Source organism: Hyla sarda, chromosome 3, assembly GCF_029499605.1.
Source record: "Hyla sarda isolate aHylSar1 chromosome 3, aHylSar1.hap1, whole genome shotgun sequence".
Taxonomy (NCBI): Eukaryota; Metazoa; Chordata; class Amphibia; order Anura; family Hylidae; genus Hyla; species Hyla sarda.
Window position 1 is genome coordinate 162,743,538 of NC_079191.1, and position 24,896 is coordinate 162,768,433.

At 42.4% G+C, this 24,896-nt stretch overlaps 1 protein-coding gene across 1 annotated transcript in view; it reads left to right on the top strand.

Annotated features, from left to right (window-relative positions):
- Window positions 1-24,896, top strand: part of LOC130361841 (probable cation-transporting ATPase 13A4) — a 214,070-nt gene that overhangs the window by 18,383 nt on the left and 170,791 nt on the right. The window contains exon 2 of the mRNA XM_056565407.1: window positions 19,327-19,500. Within this exon, the coding sequence (XP_056421382.1) occupies window positions 19,327-19,500 (174 nt within the window). The remainder of the gene's footprint in view (window positions 1-19,326; window positions 19,501-24,896) is intronic.

A 24,896-nucleotide genomic window follows, 5' to 3' on the forward strand; every position in this document is an offset into this window, starting at 1 on the left:
CATAACCCAAACTGACTCTATGTTGGCCTCACTAACTTGTATTAGGTTAGATTTCATGCTATCTTTCACATATAGGGCCACTCCACCTCCTTTCTTGCCTTCTCTGTCTCTTCTGCATAAAGAGTATCCTGGTATGGATATGTCCTAGTCATTACTTTCATTAAACCAGGTCTCAGTAACAGCCACTAAATTGACATTCTCAAATGCCATTATTGACTCAAGTTCATTGATTTTATTACCTAAACTGCGGGCATTTGTAGACAGGACTCTGAGCTTGTCATTTCTTAACCTCTGTGCTGCTGACATATTCTGACATTGTTTTGGGGGGCAATTGGACTCATGGATCTTCATTCGTTCCTTTGAGAGAAAGATACAAACCATCTTTTTTGTACAGTTCCTTTCTATTCCAAGTAGAGCTATCATGAGACACGAAGCCAAATCCTTGCTCTTGACACCATTTACTAAGCCATAAGTTGAACTCCTTAATGCCCACATTCTGAACGTTATGCACAGGCAGAACTTCAGAAAATTAAACAGTGGATGAAAAATCCTGTACATCATTACCAAGTGTGATAAAATATTCCTTCACCTCTGAAACTTCATTGCAAGCCAGGTCATTTGTCCCTAGATGGACAAGAACATCCACATCGCCTTCCTGCTTTGCTTGCTTAACTATATTAAGAATACGTCTTCTATCTCTTCCAGCAGCAGCACCGGGAGACATCTCACAAAACCATTTTCCTTAAGCTCCACACTTCTTATGATTGAATCACCCAGCATCAGCTGCTTCCTTTCACAGTTTACTTTATCTTTTTTGTCCTTGGCTGCAGTCTTGCATTCATTACACATACGAGTCGATGGTTCCTCACCTTCTGTGCTTGGGCCAACATACATGTTGCCCTTACATTCTGAGAGTGGTGCAAATGAATTATGGAGAACCACAGACTGTGGGACATGTCTTCTATCCACAACTCTAAGTCTTCCATAACCTACAGTAACCCATCTGCCATTTCTAGGGGTTCTCTGTAACAGTGGTATTGCAGCAGTCCCAGTCTGGGTTTGTTTAACAGATAATTTAAAGATCTTAGATTTCAAAAATGCAATTTCCTGCTGCAGTAAGGAGAACTGTCTACAGATCTGACAGCATCCAAACCTCAAAAGAGTGGAACCTGAAATAAATGCACAACAAGTCATGCACTGAATCAAGTCTGCCATTTTAAAGAGGAGAAGAATTCAAAACAAGCAAATCTTACCCTTTTTAGACTGCATCCACCTCCAGCCTACCTCCTGACTATGTCCTGCAATATCTCTCCAATGCACTTAGAAACAGCTGCACTTGAATATAGCAGCTAATGAATACATTGTTGAGTTGCATTCCTCTATACAACAGAACAACATACACAACAGCGTGATAATGGATAATTAAAAATTTTATTAAACACATAAAATACACAGACATGTAGTAAAAATATGCAAAAAGCTATAAAAGCACAAACTGGAAACAACTGGCAGAGAGCCGAAGAAATGGAGACTCATACCCACATATATTGTAACAGGTTAAAGGTAAACATATTCATTAACAATACATAAGTATGTTGCCGCAAGTGCGGTCCTAAGAGAAAACCCCCCATAGGGGTTAAATAAGAGACATCCAACTCTACACAGATTATAAGGAATAGTATTACCAAGTGGACCAGAGGGGATATGAGTCACCGCTACCCAACGTTTCGTCAACACCTGGCTTCTTCCGGGGCGTTATCTCAGGGGCGGCTGCCCCCTGTTACATACAGGAGTTCCACCAATCAGGGGCTATGACAGACACAAGCACCACCAACGAATGTGACGTCCGGGATCTCGCGCGGCAATCGCAATCCCGACATCACATTCCACGGCGCATGTCCGTGTCAGTCAGAGCAAGGCAGCCAATAGGAGGCTTGCCCGATGTAAACATAAGCACATGTACACAGTAACGCGGCATGTGAGGCGTGACATGGAATCAGTACGTGGACAGTACCCGCCCACCCTGCACGCTCTCCCAGTGACAGCGGCGGGGGGAAGAACTCCCCCATCTCTAGAGCCAATCAGAGAGACGTGCAAGGAAAATGGAGTAGGTCAACAGAAACCAATGGGCATGGGTGAAGCACGATACGGGCTGTCAATCACTATGCCCAGATCCCACTGCACCTCAGCCCATAATAAAACAGGTAAGTGAAATAATCACAATGCATGGGGTATATAGTTGCCGATGGGATGACGGAACACAGCCAAACCAGTAGGACATAATCCCAGAGTGTGGCCGGATCCGACCCAGCACCTCCTTCAAGCAGTACCATAACAAAGGAGATAATCTGATTCATTACCAATAAGGAAAAAGTAGAAATAAGTAACTTATAATATATATATATATAGATGGATGAAGGCACTAGAACACAATATGATGTGTCTAAACACTGAAGCACATGTATATCCACACATATATGTATATATATATATATATATATATATATATATATACCCATAATAATAACAGTGAGTCATTCCTCTATCAGCACCTGCTATGTTACAAAAATTTTTTTTGCTAAATAATATATCTGCAAGAAAAATATAATTTTTTGAATTCCACTTCCACTTTGCTTTCATTTACATGAAACACCTAAAGGGTTAATAAACTCCCCAAATGTCATTTTGATTACTTTGAGGCATCAGTTTTTATAATGGGTTGATTTATTGGGGGTATCTAACAAACAGGCCCCTCAAATCTGCTTTAGAACTAAAGTGGTCCATAAAAGTATCTGATTTTGAAATTTTCAAAAAAATGTTTAATATTGCTGCCAAACTTCTAAGCCCCATAATGTCCTAATAAAGTAAAAGGACATTTAACAAATGATGTAAACATAAAGTAGACATATTATAAATGTGAATGAATAACTATATTATTTGGCATGAGTATGTTTCTTACAAGTAGAGAATTAAATTTTTTTAAGAATTTTGGAGTTTTTCCACACAAAAATGCAGAATCTATGGACTAATATTTATCACTAAATTTAAGTACAATATGTCATGAAAAAACTATCTCAGAATCACTTTGATAATTTAAAGGGAAACTGTCATGCAGACAGTAAGGGAAGCGCTGTGCTGCAGACACTAGCTGCGGGGCCGACCCAAACTCCCCTCCTCCCTTCTCAGCTTATCCTCTGTACTCCCACCGACTGAAAGCTAGAGAGAGGTGCAGAGTCCAGGTATTGAGGCCGGGAGGCTGCAGCTGCCTGTACTATCAGGAGGACGGATGGTAGGAGCTCCGCCGGTATATAGGAGAGCCAGCAGGGAATAATGACAATAGTTCCAGAAGCAGCCGCTGGTGCTTTACAGCAGTGGCTTCCGGACTTCACCAACATGCTGGCTCCTCTTTTGTCGCTGTGTTCTGCACATGACAGACATGCACAGAACACAGCATTCTAGTCCCTAATGCTTTTTTATGAGACAGTCGGCATCTTAACATTCTTATGGCCAGTGAATGCCATACAGCATCTGTGATGGTATAATTAAGTGATGTCATCATAGATACTCATGGTAATGGAAGCCCCCTATGCAAATATTAAAGATGAATAAAATGTTAAGTAAATGAAATACACTCCAAACACACAAATGAACTAAACTTACTTTATATAACAATTCCATTTATATATATATATATAAATATGTCCATAGATTCTGCATTTTTGTGTGGAAAAACTCCAAAATTCTGGGAAAAAAAATGTAAACTTTTCCAGATTCTCTACTTGTAAGAAAGATATCCATGCCACATAACTTAGTTATTCATTCACATTTACAATATTTCTATTTTATGTTGGCATCATTTGTTAAATGTCCTTTTACTTTATTAGGACATTATGGGGCTTAGAAGTTTGGCAAAATATTAAAAATTTTAGAGAAAATTTCAAAATCAGATACTTTTATGGATCACTTCAGTTCTAAAGTAGATTTGAGGGGCCTGTTTGTTAGAAATCCCCAATAAATCACCCCATTAGAAAAACTGCCCCCTCAAAGTAATCAAAATGACATTTGGGGAGTTTATTAACCCTTTAGGTGTTTCATGTAAATGAAAGCAAAGTGGAAGTGGAATTCAAAAAATTCAATTTTTCTTGCAGATATATTATTTTGCAACATTTTTGTTCTTTTGTAACATAGCAGGTGCTGATAGAGGAATGCAATTCAAAAATGTATTTCCCTAATTCTGATGTATTTAGGAATGTCCAATACCGTGTTTCCCCGAAAATAACCCTGCCCTGAAAGTAAGCCCTAGCAGGAGTATGGGGCAGGGCTGCAATATAAGCCCTACCCCAAAAATAAGACCTAGTCCAGGGGTAATCAGCTGGCGGACCGCGGTCCAGATCCGGACCGCGGCCGCCAGTAATGCCCGCAGACTCCACACACCTCCCCCCCTCCCCCCCCTCCCCCCCCCGGCCACCACAATAATGCCCGCAGACCCGACTACGCGCCCGGCCACCACAGTGTGGTAATGCCCGCAGATTCCACATCCACCCAGCCACCCCAGTAATGCCCGCAGACCCCACAGCCTCCTTTGGCTGGTCCCGCGGCACGTTAGCTTACCGTAATTCAGCCGGGGCAGGGACGCTGGCGTTCTAAAACGTCGGCGCATATGCACGGCCGACGTCACGGACGTGTCCCTGCCCCCGGCTGCTAAGCAACAGAAGAAGATCTCGCCGCAGGGTACCGTAAGGTATGAAAGTGAAATGAGTACCGGTACCCAATTTTATTATGGCAGAGGGAAGGGGGGCACTGTAGGGCAGTGTTTCCCAACCAGTGTGCCTTTGGCTGTCCGGGCATGCTGGGAGTTGTAGTTTTGCAACAGCTGGAGGACATTGGTTGGGAAACACTGCTGCAGGGTACGGTAGGAGTGTGGAGGACGACAGGGGAAGGGGAGGATGGGGGGCTGCAGGAGTGTGGAGGATGCCCCCTATCCTCCACACTCCTGCAGCCCCCCATCCTCCACAGTGCTGCAGCCCCCCATCCTTCACACTCCTGCAGCCCCCCCATCCTCCACACTCCTGCAGCCTCCCATCCTCCACACTGCTGCAGCCCCCCGTGCTTCACACTCCTGCAGCCCCCCTTCCTTCACACTCCTGCAGCCCCCCATCCTTCAAACTCCTGCAGCCCCCCATCCTCCACACTCCTGCAGCCCCCCATCCTCCACACTCTTGCAGCCCCCCATCCTCCACACTGCTGCAGCCCCCCTTCCTTCACACTCCTGCAGCCCCCCATCCTTCACACTCCTGCAGCCCCCCATCCTCCACACTCCTGCAGCCCCCCCATCCTTCACACTCCTGCAGCCCCCCATCCTCCACACTCCTGCAGCCCCCCATCCTCCACACTCCTGCAGCCTCCCATCCTCCACACTGCTGCAGCCCCCCATACCGTAAATAAATAAGCCCTACCCTGAAAATAAGCCCTAGTGTGTTTTTTGTGACTAAAATTAATATAAGACCCGGTCTTATTTTCGGAGAAACACGGTATGTGGCCTTAGAGCGCTCCATGACTCACACACACGCCTCAGACATGTGTCACCCTATTCTGGGATCTGTAACGTTTTAATTTTTTCACCAATGGGGCTTTGTGAGGGCTTGTTTTTTGCAGGACAAGTTTCAGTTTTCAACTGTACTATTTTGGAATACATCTGACATTTTGACCACTTTTTATAAAATTTTTAGTTAGGCAGGATTAACAAAAGACAGTGATTTTTTGCAAGACTATTCTTTCTTTTTTTTTTTTTTTTTTTTTTTTAGTTCAGAGTGCGGTATAAATGACATGATCATTTGATTCTGCAGGTCGGTACGATTATGGCAATACCTCATTCATGTATTTTATTTAATGGTTTATCATATACTATAAAAACATTTGTTGATAAGAAAAAATCATGTTTGCACGTTACCATATTCTGAGAGCCGTAATTTTTTTTTTTTTTTTTTAGACGGAAGACGTATTATTTTTGGGAGGAGTTAGCCTTTTTAGTGGTACCATTTGGCGGTACATGTGACATTTTGACCACTTTTTATTTTAGTTTTACAGATGCTGCATTAACATAAATCAATACATTTGGCAAGCTTTTGAAATTATTTTTTACAGTGTACATGGTACGGGTTAAATAATGGGATTGTTTCATTGCTTGGGTTATTACGAACAGAACCGTATCAAATATGTGTGTGTATATATATATATATATATATATATATATATATATATATATATATACAATACTGTGTACAATACTGGGCACCAGTGTACAAGAAATATATAGTGGAGCTGGAGAGAGTTCAAAGACTTGGGCAACCAGAGTAATACAGGGAATGGAAGGACTACAGTACCCAGAAAGATTATCAGAATTAGGGTTATTTAGTTTAGAAAAAAGAAGGCTTAGGGGAGACCTAATAACTATGTATAAATATATCAGGGGGCCGTACAGAGATCTCTTCCATGATCTATTTGTACCAAGGACTGTGTCTATAACAAGAGGGAATCCTCTATGTCTAGAGGAAAGAAGGTTTCTACTCCAGCACAGACAGGGATTATTTACTGTAAAAGCAGTGAGACTGTGGAATTCTCTGCCTGAGGAGGTGGTCATGGTGAATAGTGTTGAGCGGCATAGGCCATATTCGAATTTGTGAATATTCTCGAATATATGGACGAATATTCGTCATATATTCGCGAATATTCGCATATTCGTAATATTCTCGTTTTATTTTCGCATATACGAAAATTCGCACGTGCAAAAATAACATATGCGAAAATTAGCATATACAAAATTAACATGAGCAGAAATTCGCATATGCGAAAATTAGCATATGCACATTTTCGCATGTGCGAACATTTGCACACCAGTCTCACACAGTAGTATTAGAGCCTTCTTTACACCACACAAGCTGAAAGCAGAGAGGGGTGATCACTGTGATGTGTACTGTGAAAATTTTTAAAAAAAAAAAAGAATATTCGTAATTACGAATATATAGCGCTATATTCGCGAATATTCGCGAATTCGCGAATATGCGATATTCGCGAATAAAATTTGTATTGCGAATATTCACGAGCAACACTAATGGTGAACTCTGTAAAATAATTAAAAAGGGGTCTGGATGCATTTTTGGAGAATTATAACATTACATGTTATGGATTCTAGATCTACATGGTGGGCCATTTATATGGATACACCTTAATAAAATGGGAATGGTTGGTGATATTAACTTCCTGTTTGTGGCACATTAGTATATGTGAGGGGGGAAATTTTCAAGATGGGTGGTGACCATGGCGGCCATTTTGAAGTCAGCCATTTTGAATCCAACTTTAGTTTTTTCAATAAGAGGGTCATGTGACTCATCAAACTTATTGGGAATTTCACAAGAAGAACAATGATGTGCTTGGTTTTAACGTAACCTTATTCTTTCATGAGCTATTTACAAGTTTCTGACCACTTATAAAATGTGTTCAATGTGCTGCCCATTGTGTTGGATTGTCAATGCACCCCTCTTCTCCCACTCTTCACACACTGATAGCAACACCGCAGGAGAAATGCTAGCACAGGCTTCCAGTATCCATAGTTTCAGGTGCTGCAGAATGGGCGAAACAAAAATTGGAACAAGACCCTCAGTTTACGCAGAAGATTTTGTTCAGTGACGAGGCAAACTTTTATGTGAATGGTGAAGTTAACAAACAAAACCACCGCTATTGGTCTGACACTAACCCACATTGGATAGATCCCTCCAAGACTGTTGGATCACAAAAATTGATGGTATGATGTGGTTTATGGGGTACAAAGATAGTGGGGCCATTCTTCATCAATGGAAACCTCAAGGTCACTGGATGTGCAAAATTGCTACATAATGATGTGTTTCCCTCTTCATGCACTGAAGCTGGCACGTTCCCTGAGTTTTTCCAGCAAGATGGTGCACAACCACATTATGGGTGTCAGGTCAGAGCATTCCTATATGAACAGTTTCCTGGAAAGTGGATTGGTCAGCATGGGCCAGTTGAATGCCCCCCAAGGTCTCCTGATCTGACCTCCTTAGACTTTTATCTTTGCGGTCATCTGAAGGCAATTGTCTATGCTGTGAAGAAACGAGATGTGCAGCACCTGAAACTACGGATACTGGAAGCCTGTGCTAGCATTTCTCCTGCGGTGTTGCTATCAGTGTGAAGAGTGGGAGAAGACAATCCAATACAATGGTCAGCACATTGAACACATTTTATAAGTGGTCAGAAACTTTTAAATAACTCATAAAAGAATAAAGTTATGTTAAAACCAAGCACATCATTGTTTTTCTTCTGAAATTCTCAATAAGTTTGATGTGTCACATGACCCTCTTCCTATTGAAAAAACAAAAGTTGGATTCAAAATGGCCGACTTCAAAATGGCCACCATGGTCACCACCCATCTTGAAAAGTTTCCTCCCTCACATATACTATTGTGCCACAAACAGGAAGTTAATATCACCAACCATTACCATTTTATTAAGGTTTATCCATATAAATCTGTAAACAAATAAAAAAGAGAAGGCCCAAGGAGGCGCCTAGTGCATTACCCTAAAAATTATTACAAAGACCCACGTAAAGTGGGGATACGTAAGGGGTCTAATGAATGGCCGCTCACCTGGAGCGTATGATAACAAGCATATAACCTCAATCTGAGGTAATGAAGGAATCCGTGCAAGCCTACAGGTCTTCAGGATGGATCCAAAAAGGAGATCCTGTTGGTGAACTTAGTATTGGAAAAATTGACCTGGCATCAGGCGCTCGGGGATCCAGAGAGATCCCACAACCAGGTCATGGAGGTGGATAGGAATTCAAGCTTTATTAGTATACAACAACGCGTTTCGGGGTTAGCATACCCCTTCTTCAGATTGACAGATTTGTACAGTACAGTGCAACAGAGAGCTTTTTATACACACATTGATTGAGAAACAAAATGGTGGCAAGGTCACAGGTTCAGGATGGGAGGTACAGCAATAGCAATAAAAATGCAAAAAAAATGGGAACTTTATATTTAGATTGACTCTTGTACTTTACACCTATATATAGGGATAACAGTAACTTCAAATAAAGAGAAGGAAATGTGCTTTATTAGGTAATGTAAGGCAAACGTGTAATACTTGATCCGGTTCATGTGTTAAATGGAGGCTTGATGCGCACTCGTTGTGAACATTGCCGTGCGCTCCACGGCATGTAAACAACGGCCGCATGTCGCCGCTCTGTTTATAAACAGAGCGGAGATGCGGCGTGTGGGTTACTACGGACGCGTCGCTAAGGAGCGGGTCCGTGAAGATGATATGTTACGGAGCAGGTGCACGATTTAGCGCTGCTCTGTGTATGTCAGGTAGAAGAAAACTATATAACTAATGTGTGGAACGAAGTTTTAACGGCACAGTTTGCTGGATATATAGAAAAGAATATAGTACATGAATATTTTAAACAAAATATATTGTTATAGAATAAGTTTGTATCAACAAAAATCAAAAGGGTGCATATGTAAATGAAAATTGGATGGATCAGTTAATAGGATAGGATAATATACATGCAAATAAATAAATAAATACTGTAATATATTTAATATATAAGAATAAATATGTATAAAAAAGAATGAATAATAAATAAATGATATAGGAGACTTCATGTGGGAATGTATGAAAATATGATAATATGAAAATATAAAATTCTATAAAAACCACACATTAGTCCAAAAAATATATATCACATAGGATACGGAAAAACAGAGAGGGTTTTTATGTATCTACTTCCGCACAGCTATACTCACAGGTTACTCTCAATAAATTCACTTAAACCAAGGGGCTGAAGTGTGCGTAATTTAAATATCCAAAAATTGTCATGTTGCCTAAGTGTATTGAAACGCTGGGGAACATCTTTATTGATCTGTTCTATGGCAGATATCTTGAAGGCCGAAAAATCGTCCTCATGATATAGCGAAGCATGGCGTGACACACTGTGAAGCTGAAACTTGAGGATTACATTGCTACGGTGTTTGTTGATCCGGTTTCTTAAACACTGTGTGGTACGGCCTATGTATTGCAGGCCGCACGGGCACTGTAAGAGGTATATAACATATTGGGAGTCACAGGATATACAACATATTGGGTCACCAAAGAGATCTTTCCTATCAAATCACATATATCCTGTGACTCCCAATATGTTGTATACCTCTTACAGTGCCCGTGCGGCCTGCAATACGTAGGCCGTACCACACAGTGTTTAAGAAACCGGATCAACAAACACCGTAGCAATGTAACCCTCAAGTACCAGCTTCACAGTGTGTCACGCCATGCTTCGCTATATCATGAGGGCGATTTTTCGGCCTTCAAGATATCTGCCATAGAACAGATCAATAAAGATGTTCCCCAGCGTTTCAATACACTTAGGCAACGTGAAAATTTTTGGATATTTAAATTACGCACACTTCAGCCCCTTGGTTTAAATTAATTTATTGAGAGTAACCTGTGAGTATAGCTGTGCGGAAGTAGATACATAAAAACCCTCTCTGTTTTTCCGTATCCTATGTGATATATATTTTTTGGACTAATGTGTGGTTTTTATAGAATTTTATATTTTCATATTATCATATTTTCATACATTCCCACATGAAGTCTCCTATATCATTTATTTATTTATTATTTATTATTTTTTATACATATTTATTCTTATATATTAAATATATTACAGTATTTATTTATTTATTTATTTATTTATTTGCATATATATTATCCAGTCCTTGTTATCCTGTTAACTGATCCATCCAATTTTCATTTACATATGCACCCTTTTGATTTTTGTTGATACAAACTTATTCTATAACAATATATTTTGTTTAAAATATTCATGTACTATATTCTTTTCTATATATCCAGCAAACTGTGACGTTAAAACTTGGTTTCACACATTAGTTATATAGTTTCCTTCTACCTGACATACACAGAGCAGCGCTAAATCGTGCGCCTGCTCCGTAACATATCATCTTCACGGACCCGCTCCTTAGCGACGCGTCCGTAGTAACCCACACGCCGCATCTCCGCTCTGTTTATAAACAGAGCGGCGACATGCGGCCATTGTTTACATGACGTGGAGTGCACGGCAATGTTCACAGCGAGTGCGCATCAAGCCTCCATTTAACACATGAACCGGATCAAGTATTACACATTTGCCTTACATTACCTAATAAAGCACATTTCCTTCTCTTTATTTGAAGTTACTGTTATCCCTATATATAGGTATAAAGTACAAGAGTCAATCTAAATATAAAGTTCCCAGTTTTTTTGCATTTTTATTGCTATTGCTGTACCTCCCATCCTGAACCTGTGACCTTGCCACCATTTTGTTTCTCAATCAATGTGTGTATAAAAAGCTCTCTGTTGCACTGTACTGTACAAATCTGTCAATCTGAAGAAGGGGTATGCTAACCCCGAAACGCGTTGTTGTATACTAATAAAGCTTGAATTCCTATCCACCTCCATGACCTGGTTGTGAGATCTCTCTGGATCCCCGAGCGCCTTATGCCAGGTAAATTTTTCCAATACTAAGTTATCCATATAAATTGCCCACCCTGTATATCAACTCAGTAGGGATTCATTAGGGTTATGGTTTGAACTTGATGGACTCTGGTCTTTTTTTGATCTTATGAACTATGTTACTATGTTATGTGTAACTGTATTCTAAATATTCGTGAAATCGCAAAGTGCCGATATTCGCAGTAAAAATTAGCATTTTGAATATTCGCACTGCAATGCAAATTTTATTTGCGAATATCGCGTATTCACGAGTTCACGAATATTCGCGACTATAGCACTATATATTTTTTTCCACAGTACACATCACAGTGATCATCCCTCTCTGCTTCCAGCTTCTGTGGTGTAAAGAAGGCTCTAATACTACTGTGTGAGACTGGCGTGCAAATTTTTGCATATGCAAAAATTTGCATATGTAAATTTTTGCATATTCGAATTTGCGCATATACAAATTTTCGCATATGTGAATTTTCGCATATGGGAAAATAAAACGCAAATATTACGAATATGCAAATTTAGCGAATATATGACGAATATTCGTCCATATATTCGCAAAATATTGTGAATTCGAATATGACCTTTACCGCTCAACACTACTCAACACTAATCTGAGGTGTTGGGGTATTAGGAACAGGCCTCATCCTGTATAATTAGGTTGCTTCTTTTGTCTTCCTCAACCAACCCTTTTAGTATCTCAAGTTCTTTAGCCGACTGGGCTTCGGTGAATAGTGTCTATGTTACAGTATTTCAATGCGTTGTCTGTGAAAACAGAAAGTTATTACAGCACTTCCTGATAACTTGTATCTACATTGTCCAAGGATATGACAGCTTCTCCTGGGCCAGGTCCGGGATGATAAATACACTGATGCTGGGTTACAGATAACTAATAGAGGTAGAGGTAGCAGGTCTTTTACAACACAGACATTTGTGTAGTGAGATGGGCAGAGTGGAACCCGGGGAGCCTGTTGCCTTGCTGGGAGTTGTAGTGGCCATTGAATGCAGCCTGAACTTTTCTTGAGATTTGGCATGGCTGTGGAATTTAGTAGACTTCTCCTCCATCAGGCTTCTCCTCAGCTTGATAGCTGGAACACACTCTCCACTCACACCAAACTCCCTTACTAGATAACTGACCTCCACTGCACTGAACTGCAGCTCCATACTAACTCTCCTCCCCTACACTACATTAAGGGCTAGGTTTGGGATTCTCCCATTGGGGCGTTAGGGTCACCAGGTCACTCTGCCTTGATCTCTAAAGGGTACAGTGCATAATTAAATACATAACACAACAGGGTAAGGGTGTCTGAGACAATCTCTAACCCACAGGGCAAACTTTGGTGCTGTGATGTCAGAGGGGCATGTAGACAGCTGGAGAAAGGGGAAAGGGATCATAGGAATTTTAGTCATTTACATTGGTAATTCTTCCCAGTGCAATCACTGGCAGCAACTGTGTTACACAGAGCTAAGTAAGATAATGAACATAGAAAATAACTATTCCTGAGCTATACCAGCTATTGTAACACTATCTGGTGAGAATTCAGGCTCATTTAAATATCCATCTGCATTTTGTACAATCTCAAAGAGATGTTATAACACTACACTGGGTTTGTTGTTGCCTATAACACAAAACAATTAACCCCTTAAGGACCCAGCCATTTTACACCTTAGGACCCGGCCATTTTTTGCACATCTGACCACTGTCACTTTAAACATTAATAACTCTGGAATGCTTTTAGTAATCATTCTGATTCTGAGATTGTTTTTTCGTGACATATTCTACTTTGACATAGTGGTAACATTTTGTGGTAACTTGCATCCTTTCTTGGTGAAAAATCACAAAATTTGATGAAAAATTAGAAAATTTTGCATTTTTCTAACTTTGAAGCTCTGTACTTGTAAGGAAAATGGATATTCCAAATATTTTTTTTATTCACATATACAATATGTCTACTTTATGTTTGCATCATAAAATTGACGTGTTTTTACTTTTGGAAGACACCAGAGGGCTTCAAAGTTCAGCAGCAATTTTCCAATTTTTCACAAAATTTCCTAAATCACAATTTTTAAGGGACCAGTTCAGGTTTGAAGTGGATTTGAAGGGTCTTCATCTAAGAAATACCCCACAAATTACCCCATTATAAAACCTGCACCCCCCAAAGTATTCAAAATTACATTCAGTCAGCATTTTAACCCTTTAGGTGTTTCACAGGAATAACAGCAAAGTGAAGGAGAAAATTCACAATCTTCATTTTTTACACTCGCATGTTCTTGTAGACCAAATTTTTACATTTTTACAAGGGGTAAAAGGAGAAAATTTATACTTATATGTGTAGCCCAATTTGTGCCCAATATGTCTATGTAAAGTGTTCGGCGGGCACAGTAGAGTGCTCAGAAGCGAAGGAGCGACAAGGGGATTTTGGAGAGTACGTTTTTCTGAAATGTTTTTTGGGGGGCATGTTGCATTTAGGAGGCCCCTATGGTGCCAGAGCAGCAAAAAAAACAAAAAACAAAAAACACATGGCATACCATTTTGGGAACTAGACTCCTTGAGGAATGTAACAAGGAATAAAGTGAGCCCCCACAGGTGTTTCACGACTTTTGCATATGTAAAAAAATAAAATAAAAATTTCACTAAAATGTGTGTTTCCCCCCAAATTTCACATTTTTCCAAGGGTAAATAGCAGAAAATACCCTCCAAAATGTGTAACCCCATCTCTTCTGAGTATGGAGGTACCCCATAAGTTAACCTGAAGTTCACTACCGGCGAACTACAATGCTCAGAAGAGAAGGAGTCATATTTGGCTTTTTGAGAGCAAATTTTGCTCGGGAGGCATGTCTCATTTAGGAAGCCCCTATGGTGCCAGGACAGCAAAATAACCCCCACATGGCATACCATTTTGGAAACTGGACCCCTTGAGGAACGTAACAAGGGGTACAGTGAGCATTTACCCCCACTGGTGTCTGTCAGATCTTTGGAACAGTGGACTGTACAAATTTTTTTATTTGCACAGCCCACTGTTCCAACGCTTTGTCAGACACCAATGGGGTATAAATTCTCACTGCACCCCTCATTACATTCTGTGAGGGGTGTAGTTTCCGAAATGGGGTCACATGTGGTTTTTTTTTGCGTTTGTCAAAACCGCTGTAACAATCAGCCACCCCTGTGCAAATCACCTCAAATGTACATGGTGCACTCTCACTTCTGGGCCTTGTTGTGCGCCCCAGAGCACTTTGCGCCCACATGTGGGGTATCTCCGTAGTCGGGAGAAATTGCATTACAAATTTTGAGGTGCTTTTTTCCCTTTTACCTCTTGTCAAAATGAAAATTATAGGGCAACACCAGCATGTTAGTGTAAAACATTTATTTTTTTACTCTAACATGCTGGTGTAGACCCCAACTTCACCTTTTCATAAGGGGTGAAAAGAGGAAAACCCCCCCAAAATTTGTTAGGTAATTTCTCCCGAGTACGGCGATACCCCATATGTGGCTCTAAACTGTTGCCTTCAAATATGACAGGGCTCCAAAGTGAGAGCGCCATGTGCATTTGAGGCCTGAATTAGGGATTTGCATAGGGGTGGACATAGGGGTATTCTACACCAGTGATTCCCAAACAGGGTGCCTGTAACTGTTGCAAAACTCCCAGCATGCTTGGACAGTCAACGGCTGTCCGGCAATACTGGGAGTTGTTGTTTTGCAACAGCTGGAGACTCAAACTTCTTGCAATTCCGGCCGAATGGAAGGAGATATTTGCTCAAAACTTGCTGTGCTGGTGCAGACAGTGGCACCCGACATGCCTGCGTTGTCGTTTTCAGCCGGGCACTCTTTGGGCCGGCGCAGCACACAGAAACACTTGGAAACAGTGGCGTACCAGACGTTTTTCATTTTTATTGGGGAGGGGAGGGGGGCTGTGTAGGGGTATGTGTATATGTAGTGTTTTTTACTTTTTATTTTATTGTGTGTTAGTGTAGTGTAGTGTAGTGTTTTTGGGGTACAGTCACACGGGCGGGGGATTACAGTAAGTTTCCCGCTGCGAGTTTGAGCTGCCACGCAAAATTTGCTGCATCGCAAACCTACAGCCTGATACTCACTGTAAGCCCCCTGCCCATGTGAATGTACCCTGTACATTCAGAGGGAGGGGGGGGGGGAACCTCCATCTGTTGCAAAACAACAACTCCCAGCATGCACAGTCTATCAGTGCATGCTGGTAGTTATAGTTTTGCAACAGCTGGAGGCACATGGGTTGTGAAACACTGAGTTAGGAAACAGACAATGTTTCCCAACCAGTGTGCCTCCAGTTGTTGCAAAACCTCTACACCCAAACATTCTCAGGCATGCTGGAAGTAGTAGTTCGGCAACATCTTTAGAGCCAGATGTTGCCGAAGTACAACTCCCAGCATGCTTGGAGTTGTAGTTTTGCAACATCTGGAGGACTACAGTTTGCAGACCACTAATACAGTGGCTCCCAATCTGTGCCCTTCCAGATGTTGCAAAACTACAACTCCCAGTATGCCAAAACTTAGCCAGGCATGCTGGGAGTTGTAGTTCTGCAACATCTGAACGGCCAGATGTTACAGAACTACAACTCCCAGCATGCCTGGACAGTAAGGGCATGCTGAGGATGTGTAGTTTTGCAACATCTGGAAGGGCACAGTGGTCTCCAAACTGTGGACCTCCAGATGTTGCAAAACTGCAACTCCCAGCATGCCCAGACGCCAAGGGAGTTGTGGTATACAGGGTCCCATTACAGCAATGCATGTCGCTTTACGGCGACGTGCATTGCTGTAAAGGGCCCGACCGCGGCTGAAGAGGAACACACCTGTCGCCGCCGCCGTCTTCATTGCCAGGATCCGGGTCTTCAGGGACAAGGTAAGTACCGGGGCCGGTCTCCAGCACTCCGCGTCCTCCGGACTTCCAGGGGCCGGGCAGGGCGGGAGGAAGTAACCGACGAATCGCAGGGGATAGGAGGAGATGGCAGGCTTGCCACCTCGCTCCTATACTCCAGCATGGTCCTGGCTGTCTGTGACAACCAGGATCATGCAAAATTACCGGGCGGTCGGGTCCCAGAGACCTGATCAGCCCGGTATCGCCGCAGATCGCAGGGGCGATGGCCCCCCTCAGCATTTGCCCTGGATGCCTGCTGAAGCATTTCAGCAGGCATCTGCTTCCGATCTCTGCCCGGCACGCGGCAGGGACCGGAAAACGCCAGAGCGTAAGTTTACGCCCTGGGTCCTTAAGTTCCAGGGCGCCAGGGCGTAAAATTACGCCCTGGGCCCTGAACAGGTTAAAGACTTACTGATTTGAAAGGTCTAACTTACTAAAGTAAACAGACTTGTTAAAGGGATACTCCAGCCCTGAGACATCTTATCCCCTGGAGACCCCTGCATTCTAGCATGCAGCTTATTTGTGAGCACTGCAGGAAGTCTTATGCCTCCCGACCACGGGGAGGAGTATCTTGACATCACGACTCTGCCCTGTGTGATGTAACGCCCCACCCCCTCAATGCAAGTTATTTCAGGTAACTTTTCAGTATGAGCTGTCCTGTATGTGTACATAAGGAGTGGCACTATGGACATGCATTGAGGGGGCGGGGCTTGATGTCACATGGAGCGGAGTCATGATGTCATGATACTCCCTCCCCGTGGTCACAAGGCATAATACTTGGAGCCTCCAGTGCTTCCTGCAGTGCTCACAGGGGAATGCTGCATGCTAGATTGGGTACCCAGCGGCAGGACCCCCTCAAGCAGGCATCTTATCCCCTATGCTTTGGATAGGAGATAAGACATCTTAGGGCCGAAGTACCCCTTTAAAGCCAGTTTTATATACCCTGATTACATTCTGAACACAATACAGTCAATCAATGAGGCTGAAGTGAGTTTTGAACATCATCAGAACAGGGGAGCACATCCTCATGGCAAGTAAACACAGGCATCGAGGCATAATATAGTGCTGGACCAGGTGAGGTTATAATGGTGTAATTTGTTATTTTACAGCCCTGGTAGTCTTCACTGTGGGATTTCACTTAATCAAAATGTCCCTTAACCACTTAAGGACTCAGCCCATTTTGGCCTTAAGGACTCAATTTAATTTTTACGTTTTCATTTTTTCCTCCTCGCCTTCTAAAAATCATAACTCTTTTATATTTTCATCCACAGACTAGTATGAGGGCTTGTTTTTTGCGTGACCAGTTGTCCTTTGTAATGACATCACTCATTATATCATAAAATGTATGGCGCAACCAAAAAACACTATTTTTGTGGGGAAATTAAAACGAAAAACGCAATTTTGCTAATTTTGGAAGGTTTCGTTTTCACGCCGTACAATTTATGGTAAAAATGACATGTGTTCTTTATTCTGAGGGTCAATACGATTAAAATGATACCCATTATTACATACTTTTATATTATTGTTGTGCTTAAAAAAAATCACAAACTTTTTAACCAAATTAGTACGTTTATAATCCCTTTATTTTGATGACCTCTAACTTTTTTATTTTTCCGTATAAGCGGCGGTATGGGGGCTCATTTTTTGCGCCATGATATGTACTTTTTTTTGATACCACATTTGCATATAAAAAACTTTTAATACATTTTGAATATTTTTTTTTAAAGAAAATTTAATAAAAAAGTAGGAATTTTGGACTTTTTTTTTTTTCGTTCACGCCGTTCACCGTATGGGATCATTAACATTTTATTTTAATAGTTTGGATATTTACGCAAGCGGCGATACCAAATATGTCTATAAAAAAAATGTTTACGCTTTTTGGGGGTAAAATAGGAAAAAACGGACGTTTTACTTTTTTATTGGGGGAGGGGATTTTTCACTTTTTTTTTACTTTTACTTTTACATTTTTTTAAAATTTTTTTTACACTTGAATAGTCCCCATAGGGGACTATTCATAGCAATACCATGATTGCTAATACTGATCTGTTCTATGTATAGGACATAGAACAGATCAGTGTTATCGGTCATCTTCTGCTCTGGTCTGCTCGATCACAGACCAGAGCAGGAGACGCCGGGAGCTGGACCGAGGAAGGAGAGGGGACCTCCGTGCGGCGTTATGAATGATCGGATCCCCGCAGCAGCGCTGCGGGGGATCCGATCATTCATTCAAATGGCGCACTGCCACAGATGCCGGGATCTGTATTGATCCCGGCACCTGAGGGGTTAATGGCGGACGCTCGCGAGATCGTGGGCATCGGCCATTGCCGGCGGGTCCCTGGCTGCGATCAGCAGCCGGGATCAGCCGCGCATGACATGGGCATCGCTCCGATGCCCGCGGTTATGCACAGGACGTAAATGTACGTCCTGGTGCGTTAAGTACCACCTCACCAGGACGTACATTTACGTCCTGCGTCCTTAAGGGGTTAAAGGTGTTTCTAATAGAAACTGAACATTGTCATAGTCTTGTGAGCGCAGGATAAAAGTAACAGCAATTGTAATGCATTCAATCCATTAGGTAGAGGCCAATTTTCTTCACCATAGGAGAGAAATACCTTCTTAGCTCCCTTCTCTAGTATCTAGTGACTGTAAGTTCTGATTTCTTTTTATACTTCAAAAAGTTGTCTGAGCTCCTTTTGGACACTTTCAGTAAATTCACTGTGAAAACCTTGTTTGATTGAAAGTTCTATGTGTGTAGTATAACTGTGACATATTTGTATATCTGATGTATATATTACATTAATATGTTTATTGGGATTTTCTTACCAGTCCAACAATATTGCTGCTCTTTATTCTCTGCTCTTTTTGTAGGAAATATTTGGATACAAATCAGAGAGGTGGAGGAAAGTTCTCTGTTTTCTGGGTTACATATTTTCCATAGGACTACTTAAATTGTTATTTTATTGGAAGCCAGAGCTAGATGTTTGGTGTCACTGTGTTCCATGTAATTTCGCAGATGCTGACACAGTCTTACTGCAAAAAACCGTGAGTATAATACGTTGTCAGTTATCACAGTGTGTAAATAGTTAACTTATAGCATAAAAGTCATTCCAGGTAACTTTTCAGTATGAGCTTTTCTGTATGTGTACATAAGGAGGGCACTATCATCTCTGCAGGTCCCATCTCTGTGACATTTTTCCCTGGGCTCACATCCAGAGTTACATAGTATGGTCAAAAAAAATCCATCCATCCATCAAGTTCAACCAAGAAATTGAAGGGAAGGGGTATGGTGGGATGAAGTGCAAGGGATGTGATTACATTTCTGCATAAGCATTATTAAAAGTGATCCTCTATGATGGCACTCACTTACTGCATGAACACAAAAAAATAGGGGATCATTCTCCCCTATCTTTTAGTACCAAAGATTTAAAAGTTGCAGCAGCCTGAAAAACATTATAACGCAGTGTGACCAGTAAATCATGCAGTGAATCCAGACAGTAAGCCTTCAGAATGTTTGTCTGTGTTTCTCTCTGTATTGCAAGAGATCTAAATGAACCTGTCTTCTCTCTTCTGAAGGGGGATTTACCATAGTCATGAGCAGAAGGAAAGTTAGCTAGGGAAGGGGTGAGAGGGGTATGGCGGGGTTACAGCCTTGTAAGAGGAGAAAGAAGCACTTTCATTTGTACATATATACAAATACTTTATTTAGGCTACTTTTACCGTGCCGTTGTGCCCCATGCAAAAACGGACGTTAGGCTTTTTTTTTTCTTGCATTTAACGTCCGTTATTGTGACAGGGTACAATGGGCAACAACGGGTCTCGATGGATCTCGGGTTCTATTATTTTTGTAGTGGGAGTAGCGGGAGAAAAAGACTAGAGATGAGCGAATCGAAGTTGACGAACCCAAATTCGTTACAAATTTCATGAAAAATTTGATTTGCAATGAATACGAATATCGCTGCGATTCTATCGCGCGAATCGCATCATTAAACTAAATTTTACAGCGTTCCAGGCTATTGGAGACCTAAGATGGCAGATCCACATGTGAGTATATGGGGCAGGGGATTATGGGAGGGTGGGAAACAGCGGCGGGAATGAAGGTAGCCGGGCTGACCCTGAACCAGTGGCGTTGCTAGGGTTGGTGTCACCCGGTGCGGTAGAAAATGATGTCACCCCATACCTCCCCCCCCCCCCAGTAAGTTTTTAGCCTGTTGTGACAGACACCACTGTTGTAGCGCATTGTGAGAAATTCCAGTATAATAATCAGATATACCAGTTGCCACAGAATAGGAAAGTGTTAAAGAAGTTTTCACCATTTAAATATACAGCTACCAGAATTACTTAAAGGGGTACTTCCCTGGAAAACATTTACTTTTATATCAACTGGTGCCAGAAAGTTAAACAGATTTTTAAATTACTTCTATTTAAAATCTTAATACTTACAGTACTTATAAGCTCGTGTATGCTCCACAGGAAGTTGTGTAGTTCTTTCCAATCTGACCACAGTGCTATTTGCTGACACCTCTGTCCATGTCAGGAACTGTCCAGAGCAGGATAGGTTTGCTATGGGGATTTGCTCCTACTATGGACAGTTCTTGACATGGACAAAGGTGTCAGCACAGAGCACTGTGGTAAGACAGAAAAGAAATTAAAAAAGAAAATAACTTCCTGTGAATCGCTTATACAGCAGCTAATAAGTACTGGAAGGATTAAGATTTTTAAATAGAAGTAATTTACAAATCTGTTTAACTTTGTAGCACCAGTTGATTAAAAAAAAAAAATGTTTTCCAGTAGAGTACCCCTTTGAGCAGTGGTGAGGTTATGCTGGGAGTTGTAGTTTCACTGACCATAACTGTAGAACTGACAAGCGACTACAGCTCTGATAGGACATAGTGAGGAGAATGTACAATGATATCAGTGATTACAGGTGACGTCTTCTCTATAGTGAGGAGAATACACAATGATATCAGTGACTACAGGTGACGTCTTCTCTATAGTCTTCCCTTATCTAATTCAGATGGTACATACCGCCTGGTCCAGCTAAAACTTCTGTCTGTAGAATGTGACGCCCAGACGTCTCCTCACTATGTCAGCGCATTCTCTTCCTCTATATGAAAACAAGTATTATTATAAACCTGCCAGACACTGTATCCTCTAAATATAATACTACTATACACTATACTCTTTGATTATAAACCTTCCATACACCATACCCACTGAATATAATACTACCACACACTGTACATTCTGAATATAATACCATCACATACTGTACACTCTGAATATAAATCTGCCACATACTGTACCTCTGAATATAATACTATCACATACTGTACCCTCTGAATATAATACCAACATATACTGTACACTCTGAATATAATACCAACACATACTGTACACTCTGAATATAATACTATCACATACTGTACCCTCTGAATATAATACCAACATATACTGTACACTCTGAATATATTACTACCACCCACTGCGCCCTCTGAATATAATACTTAGAGATGAGCAAACTACAGTAAATTCAACTCGTCACAAACTTCTCGGCTCGGCAGTTGATGGCTTTTCCTGCATAAAGTAGTTCAGCTTTCAGGTGCTCCCGTGGGCTGGAAAAGGTGGATTTTATCCTAGGAGAATTTTTCCTATGAATGTATCCACCTTTTCCAGCCCACCGGAGCACCTGAAGGCTGAACTAATTTACGCAGGATAAGTCATCAACTGCTGAGCCGAGAAGTTTGTGACGAATTGAATTTACTGTAAGTTCGTTCATCTCTAATAATACTACCACAAACTGCGCCCTCTGAATATTATACTACCACCCACTGTGCCCTCTGAATATAATACTACCACAAACTGCGCCCTCTGAATATAACGTTGCCATACAGTGCACCCTCTGAATATAATACCACAACCGCAGTAACACCCCTCAACATCCGTTAGCTGATGCTATTACCACGGGAGGGGGGTATTGGTGGTGTTGCTAGTGGATGATGGGGGTGCTACTACTGGGGGGGTGTTGCTGAAGGATGATGAGGGTGCTACTGGCCATCCCCCCTGGCAGTATCACCCCCATCATCCATCGGCAGGATCATCCTCCTGGCAGGAGCACCGCCATCATCCTCCATCAGGATCTGCTGATGGAGGTGCTGCTGCTGGGGGGGGGGGTAGTTGCTGGCGGATTAAGAGGGTGCTACTGCCAGGGGGGAACATTAGGTAGGCAGCAGTTCCCCCACATTAGGTAGGTAGCAGTTTCCCCACATTAGGTAGCATCTTTTCCCCACATTAGGCAGCATAGATTCCCCACATTTGGTACCAGTTTCCCCACATTAGGTATGTACCAGTTACCCCACATTAGGTAGCAATTTCCCCACATTAGGTAGCACAGATTCCCCACATTAGGTAGCAGTTTCCCCACATTCGGTAGCACAGATTCCCCACATTAGCTAGCATAGACTCCCCACATTAGGTAGCATAGACTCCGCACATTAGGTAGCATAGACTCCGCACATTAGGTAGCATAGACTCCCCACATTAGGCCGCAGGTTCCCTTGCAGGTTCCCCACAATGCGTCAAAGTCTCCCCACACACACACACACACACACACACACACACACAAAAAACACATACAACACAGAGAGACACACACACAAACACACAGTCAGAGAGACACACACTCACAGACAGACACACAGAGTCACACACAGAGTCACACACACACACACACACAGAGTCACACACAGAGTCACACACACACACACACACACAGAGTCACACACACACACAGAGTCACACACACACACACACAGAGTCACACACACACACACAGAGTCACACACACACACACACAGAGTCACACACACACACACACACACACACACACAGAGTCACACAAATACACAGTCACACACACAAACATAGATAGAGACAGACAGACACACTCACCCATCCAGCGCAGCGCTCCTTCTCACCGGGCGCAATGCGAGTGACGTAACTGACGTCCCCCTGCGCGGCCATGCGGTGTGACGTCAGGCCGGCGCAGACGTGGGAGCGGAGGCCGGGCACAGTACTGGTGAAGGTGAGAGGGGGGGGGCGTGATGACGGACGGGCGCACTGAAAGGGGGGGGGGTTTCTAACGGACGGGCGCACCGCACACACAGCTCAGGCGGGGGGGGGGGGGGGTGCTGACAGATGGGAGGCCGGTCGGGCACATAGGGGGGTGTCAGTGTAGCTGGGGAGGGGGTGTGGGTGCTGCGGAGCGTCTTGGTGTCACCCCATTAGGTTGGTGTCACCCGGTGCGGGCCGCACCCCCCGCACCCGGGTCGCAACGCCACTGCCCTGAACCACATGTGAGATGCAGCCTATCAGTGTTCACTGACCCCTGTGATGTCACAGCCCCTTTATAATCGGCGGCCATCTTGCCTCTCTTCATTTCATCTATGCACTCAGATGGAGAGGACGGGACTGCGTGTGTGTGAATAGCTCATACCACAGCGTTACACTGAAACTGCTAGTCACATCAGCATTAGGGAAAGACAGGAGTGCAGAGTGCTGTGCTGTTACTCCGAGAAGGATTATTGATAGCTAAACCTCCTATTCACGTTATTGAGCATTGCAGCAGAGAGGGGCAGATAGCTGTCAGCTGCCTCATACAGATCTCCAAGCTGCCTGAACTTTTTGAAGCATCTTATCTCCTCATTTTTCAGCCCAATTGAGTTTATTTTTATTTGCTCCACAAATCTTCTGCTGCTCAGAATTGTGTGACAGAGTGCAATTTAGGGTTTAATCCCTGTATTTTTTTTGTGGTGCTGCCCTGTTGGGTCCTGCTGCTGTTCAGAAATATGTGATTGTTCAGCGGACTGTAGTGCATTTGTACCATTTTGTACCTGTTAATCTGTCAAGGGGCTACATACTGTGCAAGTCCAAACAATACTATTCACCGGCTGTTTTTAAAAAAATAGTTTTTCCTGCGTATAGTTATGCATATATAACTGCCCTCATCAGTGCATACCGCATAGGTACATCAAAGTATTGTACCATTTAGTACCTGTTAAGCTGTCAAGGTGCTCCATACCATCAAAGTCCAAACAATAGTATCCACCGGCTGGTGTTTTACAAAAATACAGAGATTTTTCTGCGTATAGTTAGGCATATTACTGCCCTCATCAGTGCATACCGCATAGGTACATCCAAGTACTTTACCATTTAGTACCTGTTAAGCTGTCAAAGTGCTCCATACCGTCAAAGTCAAAACAATAGTATCCACCGGCTGGTGTTTTACAAAAATACAGATTTTTTCTGCTAATAGTTAGGCATATTACTGCCCTCATCAGTGCATACCGCATAGGTACATCCAAGTATTGTACCATCTAGTACCTGCTAAGCTGTCAAGGTGCTCCATACCGTCAAAATCCAAACAATAGTATCCACCGACT